The 19,422-nt window shown below is 34.1% G+C and overlaps 1 protein-coding gene across 4 annotated transcripts in view; it reads right to left on the bottom strand.

The window, feature by feature from the left end:
* LOC106463314 (pleckstrin homology domain-containing family G member 5-like) overlaps nucleotides 1-19,422 on the bottom strand; it is a 127,886-nt gene that overhangs the window by 36,063 nt on the left and 72,401 nt on the right. For all 4 annotated transcript variants that reach the window (XM_022390787.1, XM_022390788.1, XM_022390789.1 and 1 more), the window contains 4 exons: nucleotides 15,786-15,878; nucleotides 9,889-9,980; nucleotides 5,368-5,510; nucleotides 650-780 (listed from right to left, as the gene is read on the bottom strand). In XM_022390787.1, coding sequence (XP_022246495.1) covers nucleotides 650-780; nucleotides 5,368-5,510; nucleotides 9,889-9,980; nucleotides 15,786-15,878 — 459 coding nt within the window. The remainder of the gene's footprint in view (nucleotides 1-649; nucleotides 781-5,367; nucleotides 5,511-9,888; nucleotides 9,981-15,785; nucleotides 15,879-19,422) is intronic.

Below are 19,422 nucleotides of genomic sequence, written 5' to 3'. Positions count from 1 at the left end.
CTTAGCAACAAAAAATACCTGGATTATTGGAAGTTATAAAATATAAAAATAAAACAAACCGGTTAGTAGTTAAAGTAGTTGCTTCAATATTAAAAGGCATATATGCTAAAGAGCTGTATACGTAGTCTTTTTTACAGTGTGGCCTATAAAATAAACAAGAGGGTTAAAGAATTTTGTATACAATTAAAAAGCTTGCTGGTATAAGCAGTAACAGGACCCGGCATGGCCAGGTGGTTAAGGAGCTTGACTCGCAATTTGTGGGTCGCGGGTTCGAATCCCCGTCACACCAAACATGCTCGCCCTTTCAGCCATGGGGGCGTTAAAATGTGACGTTCAATCCCACTATTCGTTGGTAAAAGAGTAGTCCAAGAGTGGCTGCCTTCCCTCTAGTCTTACACTGCTAAATTGGCGCAGATAGACCTCGTGTAACTTTGCGCGAAATCCACAACAACCAAACAAACAAGAAGTAACAGTTGGTGGAGAATGGATTCTTTCAACGTAACCAGTAAATAAATAAAATTCCAGCCATTCTATTTCAAAAGTCATATTACATAACGAAAACTATGAAAATAATAAGTTAAAACCGTCAAAGATTGAGTCTTTTCAAAGTTATATGTAGTTCTGCGAAACAACATAAAAAAAAGCTTACTGCGGAAACCTTTCGTGACTTATCATCTCTGTTTAAGCTTCCGCTGTTACTTCTATTGCTAGAAGCTCCGACGCACGTACTTCCGGTACTATTTTCTCGAGTAATGACAGCTCCCTCGGGGCTATGTTTGGCTGTGATAAAAAACAAACATTTTTTTAATGTACAAAAATGATGAAGGGAAATTACTAAATGAATCGCGTCAAATTTGTAATTTATAAACAGTCTTAATAATATTTCTTAAAGTTAATTTCCTATCAAGTTTCTTATCAGTCATAAGGAGTAAAACATCTTTATTGGATTTTTTATATTTGTTGATTTGAGGACCATATACATAAAGAATTTATGAAGTCATGGAACTGAATTTTTCTCCCATTTAGCGTTTTAATTCCTGTATCTTTGTAGAAAGTTGTGACTGTAGCAAAGATGAAAGGCACAAGAAAGAGTGACCGCAAGAGGAGTTAGGAGCTTCCTAAGGGAGAAAATGACAGCATGATGAATACAAAGATGTAACAGAAATTATATTCTGTTCAGTTGAAGATTATGCTGTCAGAGTCATTAGGGTGTCATTCTAAGTCTATTCTGATTTTTTTTACGTTCAGATACTTCTCAAGGGCGTGTCTCACATTCTATTCATGAAAAATTAATATTTTTTATGACAGCGCTCGGAAGAAAAAGACGCACGATAGAGAGAGATAGTAAAAAGGCACGTGAGAGAAAGCGGGCTACAGCGTGTATGGTAAATATACACAATATATAGAAATAAAAGAGTAAATAGTAGAAAAACGAGAGAAAGGGGATAAATATGTGGTTGGTAAAACGACAAGCAAAACAGAGTTACATGAGAGCATATCAAAAATACAAAAGAGAAAGAAAAAACGAATGCACGAGAGTAGAATACCTAATTACAGTGCACTGTCTGATCTTGCTATTTTCTAAAGTTAAAGTGCTTTTGAGAAAGAGTACACACGAGATAGGGTTTCAAGACAACCCACGAAATCTTTGTTTTGATCTCTCCCGGGTGTTCTTGATAATAGATTGTAACAGAATTTCTCCTTATCTTTGTCAAAAGGAGAGAAATGTGTTTATTTAAAAGAAAATCATTTTAAACTGTTCACAGACTTTCGCCAAAAAATCATTCATGACAATGACAAAAAAATTACCTAAATAACAGATGCTTAAAAATACACAATAATTATATAATTGCACTGAAAGAATGAACGTTGTAAAAAACTTAAGAAAACTGTGAACAATAAATAAACGATTTTATGCGGGTAAAAAAGCGAAACTTAATTTAGTACTATTTCAAATCACGACCTGTGAGGTGATATATACGTAATTAATATGTATTTATTTGTTTTGCGCAAAGCTACACAATGACCTATCTGCATTCTGTCTACCGGGAGGAATTGAACCCTGAAATGTAGCGTAATATTACTACTTACCATCGTGGGACAATCAAAGTGAGATTTCTGTCTGTTACGATATTCGTGTTACAGTAACCTTTCATATCTGTATTATTTCATTAATGACACTATATCAGCAAGTGAAAGTTTTTTTGTTTTTTTTACAGAATGTATTATTATTTTTATTGTCATATTTTAAGATCCCCTTTCATCTTTATGGTCATACGTAGAGCAAATTCATTTAAAACACACGTAAAATACAAATCTTTCCTGGAAACCGTATTTTTCTAAGAGAAGCGAAGACAATTTTATAACGAGTTTGTTTCTCGATCATCTTTTTTTTTTACTACAAAAAAAAAGGTTAATGTTTTTTGGTCTAACTGAAGTTTGGATTGGCTCACTAACAAACAGTTCCATTTACTTGAGATTCTTCTCTTGTTGCCATGGCAATACACACAGAATCACGAAGGTCTATCACACAAGTGTTAAACTCGCAATAAATCTATGTTAGTTTTAGGATTATCTGGAATTCTGCCCATTTTTCTTAGGTAGCGTTAAACTTGAGAAATCACCGTACAGAAAAGAGAACTTAAAATATAAATAAGTAAAAATTAAGTTTTTAACTGATAACCAATTTTAAGAAATTTTATGTTTTTAACCTTTCGAATTGTGTGAAAAATCTAGTATTTGTTGATCGGGGTAATTATGCAGTGCTCACACTTGATGCGTGATTTCACTTCATCTGCCTGCACAGGTGATGTCTGATCTGAGATATAAACGAGGTCTCTAGAACCAATCTATACGAAGATGTAAACCCGTAGAAGGAAATACAGATCCTCTGTACATGAACACAGAAACTAATAAAATGAAAAGCAAAGGCTTACTTATACGAACACAGGATTCTGTAAAAGGAACTGAAAGCTCTAGCATCCACTGCCTGTTGAAAGTTAAAATTTGAATACCAAATTGTAACCACTACAATAGTTCGTTAAAAATGCTGAACTGCGATTAAAAAGGTATTTTTGTAAGTTTTTACTTCCAATATAACTCAAGAAGTACACCTGATGACAGTTATTTGATGAGTTTATTTTATAAATAATTTGTTGCTATTAAGAATTAAGAATAATCTTCTAACATTGAAAAAAAGCTCACTCTGAACAACCAACAATCTCTGCTGAACATTTATTAGTTATATAAGGTATTTCACTGTTGTGAATGTATAAAATTTCTAAGCTTTATCGAACGTCTCTTGGTAGATTATAATTCATGAGCCGGGCGTAGACAAGTAGCTTTGTGCCCGAATATTCTGAAACCAATAAATAAAATTAATACTCTTAAACAATCAGAGCGTGGCTTCACATCATTTCTGACTAATCGTGTTATGTGTTTTCCTATCTTGGTGCTTAAAAGGCAACTGAAGCTTGATTGTATAAACAGTCTTTAATTTAACGTGTTGTCTTAATTAACTTATCCTACGCATTACTTGAGAAAAGCAGTAATATGAGAAACACATCACGGTTAAATGCATATATTTAAAACACTTATTTTCTCTTTAAGATTCATGTTTCAAAAATCTCATTCGTTGTAAAATGTTTGCATGAAGAAGTTTGCCTGGTTAAGTAAAACATAAGTAACCGTGATTTTTTCGGTACACGGATATTTGTCATGTCTACAACAAGTAGTAATCATCGGAATCTTATAATCCTAAACACTGGGTTTCGATATTCGCAGTGGGCAAAGCACAAATAGTCCATTGTGTAGCTTTATGCCTAACAACAAAGAAACAAAAAAAAACAGTATTAATACAAAGCATCTTTAACTTTTATGGGAGACTTTGTTTGAAAGAAAGGAAAACGAAGAAGCAAATTCTTTGGAAAAAGTATTGAACAGAAAAAATAGAAACACAAAGCTTTTCAGAGTTTGAATCAAAAACACTGGCTTGCATTCACTTAACATCGTGCTTTACATGTAGCTTCTAGATGCGTCTCTGCCTAACAAAGACAACTGTAATCGATTTTCACAAAAACTTTTTATGGGGGGGGGGGTACATTAGGCTTAAATTATAGCAACTAGTTTTGAAAAAAACAGATTTGTGGAATCAATACCATTTGGTAGTAAAAGATGCAAGGCTTGCATTGATGTTAGAATGCCCCTTCTATTGTGTCTTTTTTTAGGAACAACATAAAGCAACAACATTGTATTATATTAAGTAACAACTTTCAATACAAACACTATTTAGCATAAATAAACCAGCTCTAAAAGTTCGCCGTTTCAGTCGAAAGCGTTTTTTTTCTTCTTTCTTTTTTACAAACTGTGTCTAAAACATTAATACGTAAGTTTTTACGTAAAGTAATTATATCTATATCTCACTTTAATCTATTTGTGTTCCAGAATAATTAATTATTTTAGATTAAAATTAAAAAAAAGTGTAAAGTATGACAAAGTAAGACTAACCTCCAATTTTGAAAATATTTCAAAACAAGACGTAACAAAATTAACCGCTTACGACAGCAAAAATAATGAAACAAGACATCATAAAAATAACCTCTTAAATAGCAAAGACAGTGAAACATGATATCGTATAATAATTCTAAAATAGAGAAAAATGCCTAGGAATACAATGTATAATCGATTTCTCTTGTCCGAAATATATCACAAAGATAGGGTTGGGCGTGGTCTTATTAAGTGTACCAGGACCATGAATCCCAGGATTAATTGTTTCACGATATGTTGCTGCAAAACAGCGCTTCGAAAAGTGGGGATTTTTGTGAGTTTTAAAAGCGATGGTCAAATCCAACTTTTCATGAGACAAGAGTGACACATGAATCGGTGCTGTAGATTAGAGGATTGTCTGTTTGTTATGAATTTCGTGCAAAGCTACACGAGGTCTATCTATGATAGTCGTCCCTAATTTAGCAGTGAAAGACTATAGGGAAGATACCTAGTCATCACCACCCACCGCCAACTCTTGGGCTACTCTTTTGCCAACGAATAGTGGGATTGACCGTCACATTATAACAGATTAGATGAAGGCATCTAGTTAATTTCTTCAAAACAAAGGAAGGCTATCGCAGGCTCTTGTGTAATTTTGCGCGAATATCCGAAAAAAAAAACAAACGTAAAAGTGATCTCTAATAAGGAAATAACCGTCGCAAAATTTAATTAAAGCTCACTTACAAACAGCAAAAAATAACACATACAATAAAGTAGCTTGGAACGAGATATGGTAATAAGTAAATCATTGTCATAGAAATAAAACGCGAAGAAGAACCTCGGCTAAAAACATGGCAAACAATAAAGGAATGGCAAACTGACTTTGTATCCGGAGATGCTTGCCACCGAATAGAAAGCAATCTCCATCCGAAGGGAGAGGCGTCTTCGAAGCATCTAAGAAGACCGAGACATCTTGAATATCAAGGTCAAGTCCTCGCTTCACCAAAAGATCCTTGATCACCTCCCTGTAAAACCGTGAAATCATAATGTTAAAAATGCCCATAGAACCTATGACTTTCTGCAATTTCGTAAAATCTTGGTGCATATGTTATATTTCTTTCAGAATTTACAATTTTTTGAAAATACTTATTTAAACATAAAAAGCTCCGAAATTAAAAACCTTTTTAAACTTATGCACGTCTTATGCACATGTAAGATAAAACGTCAGGACAGAGACCCCTAGGATTCAGATATAACCGTCTTTAATTTTGAACTTCTCATGAAAAGAAAGGTTGACTATAACACCCTCTGCCGCAGGTCTCGAATAACGGGAGTGATTATCACTATTCTAATGTAACCACAAGTAAAAGAGCGGAAAGTATTCAGCAGAATCACGTCTCGAACTTCGGATCATCCCTCCTCCATCGCAATTCAGTATACTAATTACTAGGCCACTCAATATATAATGTACCAGCAGGTTTAATTGTTGGCAAAGAAAATGCTTATAACAGCACAATATATATATATAAAGAACTGAAATCCTAGAATGTGGACTATATCATTACGCGTTACAGGTGGTTAATACTTGTTCGAAAGATCACGCCTGACTAAAGTGATGTATTTAGCTGCAGCCAATACGAGACTTGTAATGTGTGGAAAACAAAATATCCAGATATCTTACATGTTTACAGAGTTTCTACTGATATTCCGTTCCCGACTTAATTATGTAAAAAACATGCATGTAAATTGTGTTGGTTGATATGCTTTAGTCGTGAAAAGTTTGTTTGAAGTTAAGCACAAAGCTACACAATGGGCTATCTGTGCTCTGCCCACCACGGGTATCGAAACCCGGTTTCTAGCGTTGTAAGTCCGCAGATATACCGCTGTGCTACTGGAGGGGGGATGTTAAACGTACATGACCTAAAACTGTTTAGTTTCTCCTTAAAATCGCCGTATTCATATATTGATTTCAAATCTTCGAATAGTATCCTGAATAGGGTAAAGGCCCTTTGGCGTATTTGGTGCTAAAAATGACGTGTTTGTTTCTGATGGTACAATTTGAATACCTATTTTAAATACAATTACAGTTTTCACCTGTGATACACTACTTTCGTTTTAGATAGGAAAAATGATGCTTTAAAATATTTATAATATATTTTTATACCTGAAAATAAAACTCAAACACCAGTAGTTTGTTGGTTGTTGAATTTCGCGCAAAGCTAGTCGAGAATTATCTGCGCTATCCGTCCCTGATGCCCCCCAGTGGCACAGCGGTATGTCTGCGAACTTACAACGCTAGAAACCGGGTTTCGATACCCGTTGTGGGCAGAGCACAGATAGCCCATTGTGTAGCTTTGTGCTTAACTTTAAAAACAAACAAGCCGTCCCTGATTTTGAAGTGATAGACAAGAGGGTAGTCAACTAGTCAACTCCATCGACCGTCAACTTTTAAGCTACATCTTACCATCGAATAGTTAGATTTACTGCCACATTATAACTCTCCCCCCACAGCTGAAATGGCGAAGATGTTAGGCAATGAGTTTCGACCCCGCGACCTGCAGACTGCGAGTCGAGCGTCATAACTATCAGTCCATGCCAGACAAAAAACAGTAGTAAGTGCTCATAAATATGAAATACATCAACATTTGTTTATCCCTCTGGTAGTGCTATTCCTGCACTGAACGTAGAGTTTGAAGGAAGTATTTTTGGTTAAAAGCAGGAACTAAGGTATCAACTATGTTTTTTTTTATGGTCGTTATGACAGAGAAGGCGTAAGTGATTCATAAACGACTTTATCTGGAAGTTACCATAGTAACGGTATGTATTTTGTTTCCGGAAGACTGGATAGATCATATATATATCTGGACTAGAAAAAAAGAACTAAGCTTTATCGATAAATATGTGATGCACATCTAATACAACCAGTAGGAACAATTGTTTAAGTATTTCCCATTGTTCAAAGAAAGTCAAGTTATTCTGCCATTGCTTACATATAACACGCTTTACTTTTTTTGACACGATCAAGTTGAAATACAAGATACATTTCTTAGTACTATTTACGTTTCATGTTTTAATTATGATTCGGAAAGCATTGATAAGTGCACTTGAAACAAACAAACAACACAACCCTAATACATCTTCAGCCTTTCTCGTCCCCACCACACCTCCCACCATCTGTTTCTTGATGAACCTATTTATTTCTTGGTTCTATGAAAAAACATATTAACCAAAAAATCTCAGTAGAAAATATTACCATTCCGATGACGAATTAAAATATATATATATATATTTATTAACTTAAACTTTCAAACACTAGGAGGAAAAAGAAACATGAGTTATAGATAAAGTCTGCTCAAAACTTGAAGATGATCGGGCAATGGCTAGCCTTCCAAACTGTGTATCTGAAGATCTTTGGTCCGCGTCTCATTGGCGAAAAATAAATTGTAATCCGCATTTCGGGACCGTGAGTACATTATAAGAATGACGGTCAGATTTCCCTATTCAATTGTTTTAACCCAAGAGTTGGCGATGGGTACTATTGACTGGGTGCCTTTTCTCTAGTCTATCGTTTCAAAATTATTGAAGGTTAACGCAAGTAGCTCTTGTGTTGTTATGTACGAATGTCCGAAACAAAACAAACCAAAACTCGATTATAAACAAATGTAGAAAACAGTAGGACTGAATAACTGAAAACGTAAAACACTAGAAAAGTGCTCAGTAGCCTAGAAACCTAGACAAAAGAAGGGCAAAAATAAATAGTGACTGTCTAAAATTTAAATCATTCCACAGAGAAAAGAACGACGGGTAAAAGCACGTCTTCGTGTTAGTCGCAAAGCTATAAAATGGGCTATCTCCACTGTATCCAGCACAGGGTTCGAACCTCGATTTTTAGCATTATAAGTCTGCTATTTTGCCACAGAGTTACCAGTAGGGGCATGGATGCATGGATAGAAAGAGAGCAAATACAGACAATGCTTATCTGAAGCTTGAAATAAAAGATACGAAAAAGCAAAGGTGGCTAATGACTAGTCGTACCATAAGAAAACCAGATAAAAAGGGAGAATAATAGAAACGAATGCAAAAAAGAGCAAAAGAACAGATAAAAGAGAACAAAGGTGGATAATGATTACTTGAAAAACTGAAAATACCAAGAAAAGGTGCAAGGACAAATAAAATGGATAAAAGGTTCTTAAAACTTTAACAGAAATGAAAAAGGTATATAAGAAAAAGATAAATAAAACTTCAAAAGAAAACCAGGAAGAAGGAAACACAATTGTATAAAGGCTGCTTAAAAATTCAAGTACAGGTAGACAAAGGCAAAGATAAATAGTGAATAAACAGATATTTCAAAACACAGGTGAAAAATTGAACAAGTATGATGGTTAATTGAACGTAAAATTACCAGGAAAACTCAAAGATGGGCAGTAATTAACGGTAACTTACGAAAATCAAAAATAAAACAGCTAAAAAAGTTTATAAGCAGCTTGATATGAAACAAAAAGTACAAAAAAAAGAAAAATATGCAATAGCTAACTAAAACTTGGAAGTACTAGAAACAAAAGAGCAAAAACAGAAAAAAAATGCTTAAAACTTGGAGAAAAAAAAGTACAAAAAGTAAAATGATGGATAGTGTTCTATAGGAAATTAAAAAAAAAAAGACTAGGATGAAGAAAGATGTGTTTGCTTCTAAAATTCGCGCATAACTACACAAAGGCTATTTATGCTATTTGTTCTTAACTTTGAACTGGGCCAAAAGAAATTCACCTAGCCATCAATGTCAACCTCCACCTCTTGGGCTACTCTAATCGAATAGTGGCAATTTTCTTTCAATCTTATAACAAACACACAAAGTTGAGTGAGATTTTGTGGCAACAGGACGCGAACCATAGACTCTGATATTCTTAGGCCAGCACATTATTTACCTAACCACTAGACCACTTCTAAAACTTTAAAAACCAGGAAAAAAAAGGCAAAAACAGATAAAAGCTGGTTCAAAGTTGAATAACAATAATCAAAATAGGATGGCATGAATAAAAAACTGATGTTGGCTGACTAAAACTAAAAAAATATAATAATCTCTAAGATGGAAGGAAGTTAAAGAGTTTACATTTTATAAATGTCAAGATCTAGACCAAGTATAAAATGTTTAAAAAACAAAACAAAAAAAAAAACGTTATCTGGTTTTGCATTAAATGTGGCTTTACTTCTAATATTTAAAGTTTAGAAGAAATGCAGTATTTGTTTTGTTATCCATATTTGAATTGATTTAGTTGTTTAAGGTAAATATTCTATAAGAAAAATAAGTAGAAAAAATATTCAAGATGCGTCGATAGAAATGTACTATTGTCTAGACATGCTATATTTAGTATACAGTGGTGTAGCTTTACAATAGAGTTATCTCACCGTAAGCAAACTCCGCTGGTGGCCGGGATCTTCTCGGCTTTATTATCATCAAGCATTTCTAATGTGACGGTAAAATGATCCCACCTTGTGTTCTATAGGCGAAGAACGAAATAAACGTTTATTCTTTATTAAAATTAAACATTTAAGTTTCAAGTGGAGTTGGGATTAGATACTTCTCAGACAAACCACAAAAATGTACATAAGTTATAAAATTATATATTAAAGTACTCTTAACAGCATAGGCACTTTTAAAGAAAAATGTAACTAGCACAAAAGTTAGCTTTATTGACTGAAAATCTCAGGAAGCGTATTAGCATGATAAATGTGTCCTATTCATATTTAAGGAAGTACAAAAAACAACAGCATTTCAGTTTCTCTTGATAAATCTGTTCTATCCAGTGCTTGAAGTGGGGAGAAAAGGGGTAGGATGGTTTGTGAAATTATTGAACTCGTAAAATAAAAGATAGTTTAATTGGGTTGTGTATAATTTTAGATTAGGACAACATGTATCAGCCTAAAATAGCCACTCTGTATTTTTATAGTTCTTTAACTAAATGTATAATAATCGTATAATCACACACTTCTTTTTTTTACTGTAGTGGAAGGAAAGAAGTGTATACAACGCGTAGGTGGTTGTTTTCCAATCACATCTTAAAAAGATTTAGTGGAAAACCAACCAAACTGATGAACATGAGACTTAATGGCGTGGCACTTTTCTTTCTTTGTCGTTTTGTGTCGCATCTTGTCGTCCATATTGGTGCGAAAGGAAGAAGGAGACGGTGAGATATTTGGCGCAACCCTAGGCAACTGTAAAAGCACTGGGGTGGTTTCAGGTCTAATAAAAAAGGCAACGGGATGATTTTGGACCTTTCTGAAAAGAGGTGGGATGCCATCTCGCCTCACTTTAAGCACTGGTTCTGTTCAATCTTAGGGAACAAAGTGTCATGTTACAACCTCTTTATAAAACTAGTAGCATTTACTGTAATTATTAGGAAAATTTTAAATAGTAGAAGTTGTAGCGAACTAAAGCTAGATATTAAAAATTTTACTAAGAAGAAAACAAGACGAGGTGTCGTCCGAGTCACAATATATATAGATAACGTATAACTGACGTGACCAATACAGTTTATGTAAGAAAGCAGCTGTCATAATTAGTAAATTTCAACCCTCCATAAGTTAGTTGCGCCCTCTGGTGACAATTTGTGGCATCATGGCCGCCTGTCATGGCGGCCTAGCAGTGCGTCCCTAACGAACTTGGAACTATGACCTCGTCATCTTTGATGAGATCCCCCCTCCCTGAGGCAGCCAATCAGCATGAGGGGGCATCCTTTGAATGCGATACTCCCTCCCTAACTACTAAAGCAGCTGTCATAATTAGTAACTGGACAGTTTAAAAATCTTCTTTATAAAATAGGTTTCTAGTTTGTTTGTTTTATAATTAAGCACAAAGCTACACAATGGGCTATCTGTGCTCTGCACACCACGGGTATCGAAACCCGGTTTTAAGCATTGTAAGTCCGCAGACATACCGCTGTGCCACTGGGGAGCTTCTAGTTGGAAAATGATGGTTTACTTTATTCGGTGATATCAACTCAATGTCAGAACTAGTTGGAAAATGATGGTTTACTTTATTCGGTGATATCAACTCAATGTCAGAACTATAAAGTTGGAGTTGATTTGAGGAAGTCCTTCCAGAAAATCGCTTCTGCAATTTCTTTCTCGGGATCTTTTTTCATTTTCATCTTACCTCTATTTTTCACATTTCTTATCGTTTTGTTTTTTTCTCATATTTATATATTCCATCATTTTCCTTTGCTCCCTTACATCTTATATTCCATCCCTTTACATTTATTTAGCCTTATCTTTTTTGAATTTAATATTTTTATCCTTTCTTCTTATCTCTTTGAAAAGAGAGAGAGAGAGTGGAGATTTCAGAAAATATATATTCAATATTCGAGTTTTAAACAAGCGAGTTTTATTATGTTATTCCAGTGAGAGAGAAATCTACTGGCGCGGATCTTACCGCAAAAATGTTCAATTGTACTGAACTTCATAGACGTCCACATATTTTCAAACTGTATTACAAAGAATTGTCTGGCTTCAGTTTGCGTTATGCGGTTATTGCATTAAAAAGCAAGCAACTCTATAAATATTCCTTTGTGTTCTTGAATGCGAAAACAAAAGCTGTTATTCCTATGATTGAAACGTAGATCTTAAGATTTAGAATGTGTTTTCAAACACTGCTAAATATTAAGTATTTGTTTCATTTCAAATATACGAAATAATTGAGTTGTCTGATGTTTTAACTTGAAAGTTTTCAAATTCAGATGAACCTAATGATACATACACACACATATATGTATTGCATTTCTTTGAATCTTTAATCTCGCTATAAAATGTATACATACTGAAAAAAAAAGTTATTCTTACATAATTACTGTGATTGATTAAGCTTATACACGAACTCTTTTGTTTATGTTCATTCAAATGTTTCCTCAAACTCTGTTCTTGGTAACTTACACTTGTGTGAAACAATGACCTGTAGAAACGTATTTACTGTTTTCTATTTCGTGTAATTTTTGAAACTAAGCTCCTCTTTATATTTTCTGAGTGTCTTCTTAGACTCAAAGAACCAGATCCGTCATTTTTAAGAGAATAAGGTGTGGCATTCGCCAAAACGACTTCCATAGTTTGGAGTTTTAGATGTTAGAGTGGTTTATAAAACATGATAAGAACCTGGAATAGGGAAGAAATACGGAAATTTGTTTTTATTTGTTTTGCTTCAGATATTTGCGCAAAACTATTCAAGGGTTATCTCCGGTAGCCATCCCTAATTTTGAACAGATAGACTAGACAGTAGGCAGCTAGTCAACAGCAACCACCGCCAACTCTTCGGTTACTCTTGTCTAACTGAATAGCGCCCACGACCCCAAAGTGTGGAGAGTAATTTTTATTACTATTACTTTTGTGGTCACGAGACGCGAGCAATGGATCCACAAATTAACAGCCCGGAACACTAACCAATGGAACCACCCGGCCCCAAAACGGAAACACACAAGTACCGATCCTTCTGATCATCGATTTAATAAGAAATGTGATTGTGTTCTTGTGTTGTTTTGTGAAGATATGTTGTGCTTCAGATCCTAAGACTTAAATTATAGCATCCCATTTCAAGATAATCCACGTGTAAAATATGTTTCAGTCGATTCAAGTAAATTAAACATGGAAATTAAATTTTTATAATAAAAAATTGTTTAAGAGGTTTATTACACCTATTAAGGCTAACAGTAATGATAATAATTAATGCCACTTCCTAATTAATCTCTGCTTCTTTGTGTCACGTAACATTTTGATTTGTTCTTTATAGGTAATTTTTTTTCTTGTGTCTTGTCTTTTTCACATAACAGACTATCTTATTGTTCATTTAAGTTAATCTTTCTCTTGCTGATTGGTAAGATACTATTATAGATTATGGTACAGCTATTATACTGTATATCATCACATTATTAAACCCTATTGTGAACAGTATAAAACCAGAGGATTTGTTGATCACACCTCACGATGACCGTTAAACAAAGTAACCACCGCGAGTTATCAGTACGCCTGCACATACACGCTACACACGTCTTCCAGATCAATTGATAACTGGTATCTAAATCTGTTTGCATTACAAAGCTTTAAGAATGTCTTCTAGTGTATCACCTACTATTGCATATTGTGTTAACTTAGCTAAGCAGCTGTCTTCTATATCTGTGTTACAGCATGTTATATAACATGCCCAGCATTGTCTATATGATAACTAATCAGACTGCTTCAATATTAAACCATTAGCAACAATTGTGAAGGTCAGTTAGCAAGAATATTTTTATTTCATATCGTACTTCATTATTGAAAGTATGTATTCACCAGATACTTCCATATGCATGGAAGAAACATCATTTAACGTTATAAACCAACTACGTAAATCGTCGAAGTTATTTTCTTTACTCTTCGTAAGATCTTCTCTTCTATAAAAGATATAGCTCCTTTAACCAAAAAGTATTATCTAGTCTAAGTTATTTTACTTTTAATGTCCACATATGATATATTCACTTATTCAATACAATCACATTTGCACACTACTATCACGTGCATCTCTTCGAAGTCTGTCTGTTGTTTACATTGTGGATTGCTTAGAACATAGGTAAGATTTTGTATTCATTATATTAGAGTTACAAAATCTGGAAGTCAGATGTAGCAACAGATGTATCCTCCTTTCATGAGTGGTAACACGTTTATTTCTTTGATCACGTAGTCATTCCAGGTAGGCTTAGCTGAGTAGTAAAAATTCAGGTGTTTACTACTTTCAGTTTCTACTAACAATAGACGATATATATATCAAACAACCTACTGATGAAGTTATGAAGACTTATATTTATTTGATTAAAACATCCGACATGGAACAGGTCACTTAAAGATTGGTACCTGTTACTTTCGTTCTTAGCCGTATTCTGGTAAAATTAGGAATATCGGTACTTCCAGACTTTATTAATAACAGTCGAAAAGTAATAAGTCACCTAGTGGTGAAATAATGGAGATTTGTTCTTATCGTTCCTATTATTCATTAACAACAGACGAAATGGGCAAGGCCAGTGGTTCCTAAACTTTTTTTTGCGAGCTACCTGAATATATTTGTTTTGGGGAGAAAAAGGGAACTCGACGTATCATATAATAACAGTATGATTTAACGAAACAAAATAAGCGCATAAAATATTATCCTCAGACTGACCCTTTTTACATTTTAGTGCGATGATTGCACATGTTTTGGTGAGCAAGGTTATTCGGCTTTAGCGTCGTATCGGGTTCTGTATTCCTTCAGCTTCTGTATTTAGACTACAGGGCGTTGTTGAGAAACCAGCAGACGGATCATTATTTTACAATGCACAAGAACTCCCAAGCAGCGAATACATTTTCCCAGTTTACTCAAAAGCCATATAACAGATTTTTAGAGTTTCCATCAAATCTATACATATTCTTCCTGCTTATATACCTGAATGTGTAAGGTCTCATGTGTCTGCTTTGCTTCAGGGTCTGAAAACTCTTTCCTTTCGTAAGTATGACCACGGTTTCGGAACCTATGGACTAGGCCACTTTGTTTTGAAGATATCGAGATTTATGCTTAGTACTTGCTACTTCCAGGCTTTGGTTGTTATGGTTAGAATAGACTGCCACACTTAGAATATTGATAAGTCTCACATGGTAATAGAAATCATGCTAGACAGTATTTTTTTAAACAAATTATTGTTAATTAGTATATTAAAAATTTTAAACTAGAGACGTGTACAAATAGCACTCTTAGCCTGTCTGCCAGAAGTCACTGCGAAAGAAGCTTTTTGTTAAGTATAGAATTCGTCAAGTAGTCTGAATCGTGATATCAGCCATACATCTATCGGAAGCACTATTTATATGCAGTGCGAAAAACTAACGTTAAACTAAGCTCGAAGTTGATGAAACAATAGGATCAATGAATCTAATGTTTGGGATCAAAAATCCCGCTCAATCCCACATTCTTCTTAATCAGTGCATTATGAATTTCCAATCACGGTAACATAACATTTTCCATATTGCATATAGACATTTCTAATGGACTTTTGGCTATTATGGTTAGCCAAAATGACTCGTTTTGATATTGAATTAAAGGCCTCCTGTGCAGTGACTTTTGGTAGTCAAAAGATAGATCTGAAACCTATTTTTTCATATCATTATTTAAAATCCGTAATGGACTAATTAAGAGGAAAGTGGAAAGAATCATTTCCAATACTGTATGATTTTTCAATGAGATTAACGTTTACTACTTTAATTTAACTAAAAACAGTCGAAATGGGCAAGGCCTCCTAGTGGTGAAGCTATGAACTTACCATTTCTGGTTTGATGTTCACATTCGATTCAGTGATGGTAGTTTCAGGACTGTCCAAGCAGTCAATTTGGGTTAAGCTTTTACTTCTCTGAGTCTAGTGGACAAGGAAAAAAAAAACTTATGTTTATTTAAACTAAATTGAAAATTGAAAATAAAACTTTCTGTAACACAAGAACATTGATTTTAAACTGTCTGAAATCTGACTATTTTGACAATTTATTGAGATAACCTTAAATGTCACATTTATAAAATGCTCAATCTATGTGGATGAAGTTATCTTGTCATCAAAGAGATTAAATCATGTTATCCGATGGTGGGTCAGCGCTAAGTTTACGAACTTACAACGTTAAAATTCGGAATTCGATTCCACGCTGTGCACAGTGTGCAGACAGACCATTGTGTAACTTTGCGTTAAAAAAACAAAACAACAGAACAATATTTTCGTTTGAGTTTACTTGGTGATGACAAGTATTTTTACAAGTCACAATTAATCCTTACTATAAAAGCTGTAAATTGTAAAAACAACAACAATTAAGTAATACTTATGACATTAACTAAATAATACTGTTATTGCACTTATTCTAGAATTTTTTTCAGCATTGAACATTGATAAATGTAAAATATTTTCAAAATCAGCTTGTTTCGAAAAGCCCTTGGTTACAGAAAATAGTTGTAACTTGTAAGATATTGAACATACACGTACACAAGACAATTTATTATTAACTGCAAAATATTAATTATATTTACAAAGTTATAGAAATTAAAATTATAAACTACAAATACAATGTAATCGACATATTTTGAAACATCTTAAATCACTGCACTGAGTAAGTGAAGTCCACTGAGAGTTGCAAGCAAAACCCTATGACAGCCTAACTGGTGATTAATAGATGTGTATCCAAGACCTTTCTTTAAAAGGCTACATGATATACACCTCCATCTTACTTCATGCTTATTTTATACCTTAAAACAGAAAACAAATCAGCATTACTCGTCTAAAAGAATATTGGCATGCTGCACAATATATTTTAAATCGTAGATCTACCATCAGCTGTTGCAACGTTCATCTTACAGTAAAATATCCGACGAAGAAAGGGAAAGAAATACCACTCATTTTAGCAGCCTGAATTGTAGAACAAAACTTATGTATGATAAAAGCATCTGTCGTCATGTCCAAACCACCTAAAAAATACTCGTCATTTATTTCTGTATAGCAAAGCGTCATTTTTGGTTCTGTCCATTTTTCTTAAACTGTCCATATTCTAAGTAAATTTTACATCAAGATAATCTATGAAGGTAATTGACACGGCAAGTATGACTGTATTGTGTCCAATAGAAAACACGTTCAACAAACAAAACTAACAATGATGTGAAACAAAAACTGTTTTGTTTGCACTTTAAAACTTACAGGATAGGTGTAATGAACTCAACGTGTGTAAATTTCTACCACTTTTTATAGCAGAGAAAAATCCCGTAAATCTACGCTTTTAACAAGGCTTCCTGTCAGTATTAGATTATTGAAATTCCCGTCGTTTGAATGACCCAGATTGAACACGATTATTTATCACCTCTTAATATCTGTAACTTACAAGTTAACGACATAGGCCTTGAAAATATATACTGTAAACAGGCAATTTAATCATTTTTGACAGCAAAAAATAATTTTTCATTCGTTCAGACAGCAAAAAAATACAATTTAAACCCGGCAGGCAGTAGATAAAACTAACCAAAAATGTTCTTTAATACATATCTTTTACGATACATGCTGCAATTACTCATCATAGTAGAGATTTGATTGGTAATTGTTGGCAAAAGTGTGGTCTAGTAGTTAGCGTATCGAACTGAGAATCCAGGGGTCTTTAGTTGAACAGATGGTGCTATCAAATACGCTTCGGGTGCGCTATAAGAGTGGCAGTCAATCTCGTTAGTCAGCTAAGAGTAGCAGCATTAGACTGAATTCCTCAGTGGTAAGTCTGAAGGTTTATAACGTTCGATACCAGTGGTGGGCACAGCACATCTAGCCTATTGTGTAGTTTTTGGCTTAACGGCAAAATAAAGAAAGCAATAGGCTAGGAGTGCTGCCGAATTGTTGTTTCCCCCTTTAGTCCAGAACTCAAAATTAGGGAATGCTATATCTAAGCCATAGCAGTCTCAGATTTGACCGTTATAAGCATAAGATATCGTTAAAGTGAACAAACAAATCACATTTTTAACATGCACTTTATCGTTTTTTTTGTAAGAATGTATACAAAAATCGTTTTTACTGTTTCACTGTCTGCATCTTCTGCAAGTCACTACTTTATGCTTTCCAACTGTTAAAAGGCCAATGATATAACAGTAAATATTATAATATCATTGATATAACAGTAGATATTACAATATAATATCATTGATATAATATTTGTCTGTTGCTTTGAAGTTAAGTACAAAGCTATACAAATGGCTATCTGTGCTCTGTCCACAACCGGTATCGAAACCCGGTTTCTAGTGCTGTAAGTCCGCAGATATACCGCTGTACCCCTGAGGCATAATATGGTATAAACTTATAATGTAGAAACAATTCAAAAATATAACCACTTAAAACATGTGTGTGTGTGTGTGTTTGTGTGTTTTATATAGCAAAACCACATCAGGCTATCTACTGTGTCCACCGAGGAGAATCGAACCCCTGATTTTAGCATTGTAAATCCGTAGACTTACCGCTGTCTCACCAGGGGACCTTAAAACATTAATACAATTAATGGAAATTCCAAAAAATTTAAAGCAATACCGCAATAATGTGAGAAATAACGCTACATCGGGAACCACGTGCAACCGAGAGCAATATAGGTGAGGGAGCGTTATAACCGAATGTAGGAAAAAAAGTCACAATTTGAAAATTTATGTTTATACTTTTTTAAGTTCATAGAAGTTAAATTTTTGGATCATTCCACTCATTCATGTGATGACTGACCTCATATATGCCTGAAAAGTCCATTGACTCTGCATTATGTATAAATGCACTTGTTAAGTTAACAGACTGTTTGTAGAGTGCTGTTTGGTCAAAAAGCATGACACTATGAAGCTTAGTGAAGAAATGTGTTAATAAATTCAATATATAATGTGCGAAATGTAAGAGGAGCCATCCAGGATCGTAATCTAGACTAATTTCATGTGAGGTCAGGTTAGGCACCACGTTCCTCGGGTAATGTGTAAAGCTGTGTCCTTCTGGTAGTGGTAAGTCAGGCGAATAGCCTTGTTTCTCATTTACTTATACAGTATATATACTATATCATTGTACAACAGTTATATAAGTTGTATTATTAATGTGTGTATGTCATGTACTTTCATATAATGTTACATATCATGCATCATTACAATAAATACTTAACTTTGAAATGTTTTTGTTGTACTACTTTACATCGTATTTGGGTCAAACAGCTTACTTCTCTTTGGTTAACTTGTGTTCAGGGTTGCTGATAAGGAGTGAAATTTTCCGAAACTAGTATAACCCAATAACACACGTTGATCAAAGTGTGGATTGAACTGGACCTCCTTTGAACTTAGACTTCGAAATTAAACAATTTTCTGAATACTAAGTCTATTTATAGTTTATTGCATTTGAGTATTTAAAAAATTGTGACCTTTTTTTTTCTCTA

Source organism: Limulus polyphemus, unplaced genomic scaffold (assembly GCF_000517525.1).
Source record: "Limulus polyphemus unplaced genomic scaffold, Limulus_polyphemus-2.1.2 Scaffold1376, whole genome shotgun sequence".
Classification (NCBI taxonomy): Eukaryota; Metazoa; Arthropoda; class Merostomata; order Xiphosura; family Limulidae; genus Limulus; species Limulus polyphemus.
The sequence above is the reverse complement of the archived record's forward strand: the minus strand, read 5'-3'. Positions and strand labels throughout refer to the sequence as shown.